At 41.6% G+C, this 8,394-nt stretch overlaps 1 protein-coding gene and 1 long non-coding RNA gene across 2 annotated transcripts in view; one reads left to right on the top strand and one right to left on the bottom strand.

Annotated features, from left to right (window-relative positions):
• The window catches only part of LOC106821377, an 8,665-nt gene extending 8,060 nt beyond the window's left edge, over positions 1-605 (bottom strand). The window contains exon 1 of the long non-coding RNA XR_001395723.1: positions 521-605. This is a non-coding gene — a long non-coding RNA (uncharacterized LOC106821377). The remainder of the gene's footprint in view (positions 1-520) is intronic.
• Positions 606-5,982: 5,377 nt separating this feature from the next.
• The window catches only part of LOC106821360 (sodium-dependent phosphate transporter 1-like), an 87,635-nt gene continuing 85,223 nt past the window's right edge, over positions 5,983-8,394 (top strand). The window contains exon 1 of the mRNA XM_014826122.1: positions 5,983-6,821. Coding sequence (XP_014681608.1) covers positions 6,638-6,821 — 184 coding nt within the window. The 5' untranslated portion in view covers positions 5,983-6,637. The remainder of the gene's footprint in view (positions 6,822-8,394) is intronic.

Raw genomic sequence — 8,394 nt, forward strand, 5'->3', positions numbered from 1 at the left:
AGACGGGAGAAAGAGAGAAGTGATAGGAGAGGGAGAAAGAGAAGGATGACCGGAGAGAGAGAGAGAGAAGAGAGAGAATAGAACGCATCTGCGTCCATTGTCGGTCTTGGAAGAAGAGAAGAGGAGAGAGAGAGAGAGCAAAATGAGAGAGAGACGAGAGAGAGAAAGAGACGAGAGCGTGAGAGAGAGAGAGAGAAAGAGGAGCGTGGAGCAAGAGAAGAGAGAGAGAGTAGTCGGATTTCTGCACGGATACAAGCGTGCGTGCACCGGAACGATGTTAATGAAAAGGATATGCTAAACGAGCCGTACGAGTTCAAGTTATTGGCATGCATGCAGCACCGCCGTCGCTATTTCTCCGTTTCCATTCCAGATGCGATCATCGAATTCGACGATGGGAAAAAAATCCCGCATCTATTTGGCGGCGTTTCAACTCCGCGTCTCCGTGAGAGAGAGAGAGTCGTAAGCGTTTACGCAGGCAATTATAACGAGATGTGAGGATATATGTGCGCGTGACACTTACCGGGCAGGCATGGGTGGCTAGCCGTCGTCATGGAGCCGAATATTCTTTCTCCCATCTTGCTCCATCACCGCAGCGCTCCTTACTGACCGCGAACCGGGCCAACCCCGACCGACAAAAATAGCCGAAATGTAATCCACCAATGCAGCAGCTCGAGTTCACATCTGCTTTACTTTGTGTCGACTAGCTCGCTGGTAGCTTTCGGGCAGACACGCACGCGCTAACGACACACACGCGCGCGGCCATAACTGACTGAAGATATCATATAATAATAAGAGACTAGGCCTATATCATCTAGTTTCTCGATGTGCTGGCTGTCTTCTTACAGCTCATAGGCTTCTGGCAGGGTGCACGCGTTTGCTAGAACAACATATTATCAGGAGTGTATAATATAGACTATATATTATACACTATACTACTATAATATTTTACTATACTATATTATATCATATTATATTATATTATACAGTATAGTCTATATTATACACTCTTGATGAGCCTCATGCCCTCCATTTGATAAAAGTCGAACGTATTAAATTTTGTAATGTCTCCACTAAGCATCTTTATCAACAATATAAACCCCTATATCCTGGTGAAGAACGATATGATATTAGCTATATAAGTATAGTAAACTATAGGACTAGTAGTATACAACTAGGACGAGCGTATGTATGAGATCAGATGGAGACGAGGTATTTAAACGCTGTATAACACCGCCAGATGGACGAGTAAATAATATTGCACGTATAGTAGCCGTATATGATGCTAGTGTATAAGCGGTGGGTGTGTGATATCAGCTGCAATTATGTGTAACTGCTTAATGTGAAAATAACGAGCAGGGGAAATCAGCGAACTCATGTGCGTATCAATATATCGGATGCATGATATAACTTGTTATAAAATGTCTTTTCATAAAAATAATGGGGATTAGTGTTCGCAATAAATTCCCATTCTTCGAGTAAAGATTTTCATAAGAAATCGTTTCTTGGAAACCTCCAAACTTTAACTAAGTATTATCGCCGCATTGCACACTTACAAGACGGACCAGATCATCCTGTGCCTAGTTGAATATATTCATTGCCTCATACAAAAATCGATCTAATACGCATGGTATAGATAAATTTGATTGATAGAACATGGTCTTTTTAACATATAATATTATCTACAGTATCTAAAATTGTCAAAAGTGATAATTTTATTATTTTTATGCCCTACGACGATTTCTTAAATCTATATTTCACAGGAGCGATATATAGAGTATTATCCCACTTCTATACGGGAAAATAAAAGTAACCAAATATCTTTTGCCCAGGAACAGGAGAAATTATAGTGAATTGTCTAGATTTGCATCCGAGCCAACCGATTTTCAGTTACTATATCTTCACCACTAAGCTATCTATCACACAATAACAATATTCCCATTTCTACTGCCAGCGGGTTACTAATAGAGAAAATCAGGATACGTGCTTTACTCCAAGGCATAAAAGCAGGATCGTACCCGAATCGAGGTACTACTACAGATTAGTCTTTTTTTAAATGTATTATTTATGTATTATCTTAGTATTAGTCCGTGCATTACGTTGCAATGCAAAAACTCATTAAACCCCTTATATGAAGCATTGGTTATAATTCCGATAGCCCAATATTTTCGTTAAGATGCAGGTATTGAGTTTATTTCTCATGCAACGCACACATTTATCATTAATATTTAATATTTGGTTGCTCTAGACCTAATATTATAGTAAGAACATTCCTAGCCTAAGTTCAAGGTGATGCGCGTTGTCAGCTATCAGCTATCATGACTCTTATACGCACACGTCCACGTAAAGAGGGCAGCACCTGTCGGGCAGTAGTCTATGATATCTATAATACCGGTAGTGAATTAATTCATTTACGCCTGGTTATATAAATTTTATATGATACTATAATGGAGATCAATGACACAAGGTTACGCTGTGATGTTATTGTTCCGTGTGTATATTCTTGAGTATTATATATTTCATAATATTACGAGGGCGTTATTGCTCCTTCCAGGGGTATAATGCGCCGCGCAGTAGTAGTGTGTGTGTGTGTGTGTGTGTGTGTGTGTGTGTGTGTGTGTGTGTGTGTGTGTGTGTGTGTGTGTGTTTGTGTATGCCACGGATAGCCACGGATGTTCGGGGAAAATCTTTCGACGACAGATCTTCGACTGTTAACTAGCCCGCATCGGAAACAACCGCATCATGTTGCCAAAACATCGACGTCGTAAAAAAGCGCCCGCTTAACCCTCTCATATAATGTCGCAAGGTACCGCCACGCTAACAAACTTTACCGCAATAGCCGGCTTTCCGTATATATACGTGCAAGTTGCGCTAAAAATACGAGCAACTGGTGGAATTTTTTTGTCGGCATAATTCGCAGCCATCTGTTTGAGCAGAATGACTACTCTTTCATAACATACTGCAAGCAGGATCAGGAACGACGTGAACGTCCCGACGACGCGCTTAGTGTGAAAGCATTCGTATTGTAAAAAAAAAAGAAAAAAAAATGTTGAAACAGGAAATGACAATATAATCGATCGCCTCTGATGAGTTGACGTCTGACGAAGACCACACATATATGATCTAGTATAGTATCAAAAGCTAATAATACATGTTTGTGTATAGAATGTATTATTAGCCCTTGATAGTATCTTTATATTTATATGGGTCTGGAGGTGACTTGCGGTAGTTTTCGTCGGATCCTTGTATTTCCTCGTGGTTCCCCGTACAGAAAACTAGCTCGTTCGCAACATGTTATCACTCGAAGCCTGCTAAAATCTGCAGGATCTATCGTGTTCGAATCAAGTTCGGGTAAGAAAGTGCGTTTCTACGCGCTTCAGGCTTGAGCATGCTTATATATAGCGTGTGCACACCCTCGTCCCTCCCACGCACTCTTCTTGCTCAAGTTTCACATAAGCGGCCTGATTACTGACTGTACAACCAAATGTTCTGGAGGACAACCACTGTTAACGCATATTTTTTAGCCAACTTGGCGCTGTTCCAACGTAATTTCCCAACTATCGCTAACTAACTAGCTTTGTCTGCAACTGGGCCGCAAATAATTACTGTCAAAAACCTAACTCAGCATATACATACTTAGAAGTATTGGTTCTAGAACAATCATCGCCTCGTAAAAACCCTATAGTGTACGCTTGAAATTATGTGCAGTATTTCTTTCTACCAAAACGAAGAAAGTTCACAACTAAAAACCCTAGAAACGACTGAAGTAATGACCGGAACGTCCTCCTTAAGAAAAAATCAACGAAACTGAAATAAAACAAGAGGCACGTAAAATGTGCGTCTGTCTTCTTATTATGATGCTGGGTCACTCGACCAGCAAATCCATGCGGTGTGTATTGCTCGCGTTAAATTATTATATATATATATATACCCTGGTAGATTGTGTTCAGAATTAAATAGAAAGCTGCAGTTTCTTCTAGGACTTGTACCTTACCCATAGCGTTCGTATATATATTCTGTACATGTCTACATATTCATGCCTTATGGCGGCATACCCGACAGACGGGCAAGCTTCGTGCGCCAAGCGGACGACGACGCCTCTTTAATTTTCTATTTATAAAAATGCCATCTCGGCCCCGACCGGTGTATGTTTACTTTGGCGTGTTTTCTCTACGCTAGTGAGAGTGCGCGCCTTATAGCACATGGAAACATTTAACCGGCTGCCATGATGCGTCAGTCTTCACCGGATCACCCGATGCTGCTGCTGCTGCTGCTGCTGCTGCTGCTGCATGCTGTTCGCTTCAGGCTAACGCCACTGCACACGTGGGGCTGCCGGATTCAACTGGCCTCATCGCCGACATATAGCCTACGTACGTGGCACTAATACCGGCTGGTGTACAGCCATAGAAATAATATACTAGTTAGTGTCTCTATATATTTCTATGTGTGCAGCAATTAAACCACGCATGTTAACGTGCGAACGAAGCACAACGATTACTTATGCTAAGCTAGTGCACGCTCTCAGCTCTATAATCAGCCCCTCTCTTTTTCCCCTCGCTGCTTACTGACCCTTGTATTTTTGGGGGGCTTTTTCTTATTCTTACACACACACACATCCACACACGTCTATCTTATCAACTAACATCATCCTATCCAATCATCGTACTAGACATCATCTCTATCCTTGAACCCACTGTCTCCGTGCATCACTGCATGCGAACATTTTATGTTATTCGACTTCCTTCACTAATTTTTATAAGGCAACAAATCCTGAATCGGAATAAGAGTTCATTTTTATTAAAAAACTTAGCTCTATCATCTATGTGTATAGCCCGACCAGGCTGTGTGACTAACGTCAATATATTTATTATATACACAGCCTGACATCCATCCATTGGATAATCTTGTACCTCTACAAAAACTGCCGAACAATTACGTATATCTCAAATAAAATAATCATCTAAGCATTTCTGCCTTGTTTTGTATCAAGTATAAGTATAACCTTCACCTTATAGTATTCCAGCGTTGTTATTAAAACTAATACCTCAGTTCGCTGTGCACAGTGTAAATTTCAAGAGCCAAACTTAAATTTCACTTTAACCACCAACCGCCATGTTTCCACTGCGCATGCGTTTCGATCGGAATGCGGGAAACCTGAAACGACATAACATACCATAGCGTTGCAACTCGCGTTGGCGCGAGCATAAATAAGCATCATATACTCGTGTATATATATAAATATTAAAACATTGAAAACCAGGAAACATCAATCTACAACTACGCGTGCATGTATCTTGCCGAGCAGTGTTCAATCAATAGCAAGATCCACTCTGCACTTCCTCATTCCACGTATGATGAAGTGCGCGAATTCCCAGAATTTCTGTAGGATAAAGGAGCGGAAATGCTATAACTTGGTTATTATCGTCTAGATGTAAATCGCGAATATTATTTCTTGCGTAGTTGATAAGGGAATAAAACATATATATATATATGCTATCAGGTAGGGTAAGCCTTGTGTCGTGCAGCATCGCGTTGTTAAAGTCCTTCTAGTTATTGAATGCCAGCTACAGTTAAAAATCACTTATAAAATTCTGTCAAATTGAAATGGAGCTGAGAATGTTGTTCAATGTTATAAAAGTGTTCATTCTAATAACTTTATGCATGGCTTTCTTGTCACAAATCATGTACTTACAGCTCTTATGTTGTTTCAAAGGTGTGTGGGAGGGAGAGAAAACATGCTTACACAGATAATAAGCTTTACAAGTACTTATGGGATGGTACATATATATATATATATGTAAACAAATGTGTTTGATTTAAATGATACAGGTCACTCGAACTCACGTGGCTCGCGTAACTACGCTCTAACGGTGAGGGCGTATGGTGACTCGCGTAAATGTGTAGTTGTCCAGCTCTGAGGATCTTGATTTGTTCTTTTGCACCCTTTCGTTAATTTTTGCCCGCTCTTCTGTGTTGCAGGCGTGAGGTTACGGTTGGCGCTCCTGCAGCTCCAATCGACTCCCTGGCGGAGCGTACCTATCCAAATGTCAGTGAGAGACGTTCATCACGTTAGTAATCTCTGCACTTTCCTGTCCGACGTGCTGAGGTAGTACAGGTGCAGCCTCGTAGACCGGCCAACCACCAGTCCTGCGAAGCTGATCCCAATTGACGCCCCATTCAGAGGAAGCCAGCCAAGACACCCCCTGTTGCCGTGGTAATTGCGTATAACGTCCAGCAACGCTGCTGCTCTGCCAAAGAAGCCATAGTCGCATCGAGCTGCGAAAGTGGGAAAGTCTTGAGAACGTGTATGTGCCAAGCTGCGAGGATAAAGAAGTCTTAAGATCTGCGATAAGTAGAAGAAAGCGTGACGAGCGTGTCGTACGGCTAGGAGGAGAGAAATTTAATTTCTCTACGTGTGCATTTAGCTCTGTAAATATTTTGAATGCTAGCGAATACTGACTATGCTGCCGGCCACCTCACAGTCACCGCGATAGCTGCAAGACAAATACTCGACGACTGAAGACTGCCGCGCCATCGCGTTCGCTCACGATCGTACGCGAAAACGTACGACTGCATCGTGGCGAACAGGCCGTAAACAATTTTCAGTTGTGCCCCCTGACTGCCCCCGTGACTCGTAATCATGTTAGATGAAGCGCTCTGGATCGTCATTGTCGGATTTATCATCGCCTTTGTCCTAGCGTTCGGAATCGGCGCGAACGATGTCGCGAACTCGTTTGGAACTTCGGTTGGATCGAAGGTGCTCACTATGCGACAAGCGTGCATCCTCGCCAGCGTGTTTGAGACCCTCGGCGCTGTTCTTATCGGTAAGTTGGCGGACGGTCGGGTCGAGGCATCTTCTTCTCGTCGATACATTACCCCGAGCTTCGCGGCAGATTCGCTTTTCGGGACGATCGACGGATAGGAATCGGAGGAACTGTAGTTACTTTGAACAAAGAGTGAAGCTTACAGAGGAACTGTAGTTTCTTTGAACAAAGAGTGAATCTTACAGAGGAACTATAGTTACTTTGAACAGAGAGTTATTTATTTATATATAGTTATAGCGTGAGCTATAAATGCGTGTCTACTGCGTTTTTAATGGACTCAGACATCTGAATTGGTGTGTATTCGCTTTAATAATACGCTTGATCAAAAATGTAAATAATCGTAAAAACATTCCTTTCTTATATATTTTTATAATTTGATGAGATGCAAACGGTTTTCTTCCTATAATATTACATTCTAATCTCATTAATCTGTATCCATCTACCATGCGTCCGTTCGACGCAAGTTTTGTCAATGAACTAGCGCCCTCTTTTCCAGAAATCCACGTTGCCACTACTTCTAGTAGATGGGCTCCATATTTCAAAGTACACACCATATTTTCCGATAACAGAAAACAAGATCCAGTCTAGAGCACTGGCGGTTTGCAATGCATGCTGGGCATTGGCAGCATTCGAGCTGATTGCGATCGAGCGAAATATGGCGCAGCATCCTTTAGTACTTCATGAGTGAAAGTCAAGTTTCTTCTACTTCTAGTTACGTAGTGAGTATATGATATATTTCACAGATTAGTTTTATTGTAACATTTTCTGTGCTCGGTATTGATTATCAATTTTTTTTATTTACACTATGTTCATGATAATCGTAATATTGTTTGATGAACGTTGAATGGAAGTTCGCATGCACGTGCTCGCTTTCATTCGTTCGCGCCAAGACGGCGTGCGACAATGCTCGTGTGTAAATCGATGCCATAAATAGTGACATGAGAAGTTTTATGCGTAATAGCGACTGTAAACAAAATGTTTAATTGGTCAACGGTGTTACTAATGGAAGTAACTCGTTGGTAATCCGTTTTAAAAATAAAACTGCCACCTTCAACCCGTTCTCATTCAAGTTTCAACACACTCACACTCTGACACTGGACTTGAGTATTTTTTTATTTTAAAGTCAAGTACCACCTCACTCACTGCTGTTGTGCAGGGCTCTTTATTCCGTTGTGTTCGGGATGAAAGATACCAAGGCTTTTTAATAGGGCTTCGTCTGGCTACGAGTTGTTCGATGAACTGAAGTGACTCGATCACTCACTGTGACACTGGCTGTGAAGCACGGCACACTGTCTGGCTCAGGGATAGAGAAGATGTCCAGTCCTATCTTATCAACTAACATCATCCTATCCAATCATCGTACTAGACATCATCTCTATCCTTGAACCCACTGTCTCCGTGCATCACTGCATGCGAACATTTTATGTTATTCGACTTCCTTCACTATAATTTTTACAAGGCAACAAATCCTGAATCGGAATAAGAGTTCATTTTTATTAAAAAACTTAGCTCTATCATCTATGTGTATAGCCCGACCAGGCTGTGTGACTAACGTCAATATATTTATTATATA

This window comes from Priapulus caudatus, unplaced genomic scaffold (genome assembly GCF_000485595.1).
Source record: "Priapulus caudatus unplaced genomic scaffold, Priapulus_caudatus-5.0.1 Scaffold70, whole genome shotgun sequence".
Lineage (NCBI taxonomy): Eukaryota > Metazoa > Priapulida > Priapulimorpha > Priapulimorphida > Priapulidae > Priapulus > Priapulus caudatus.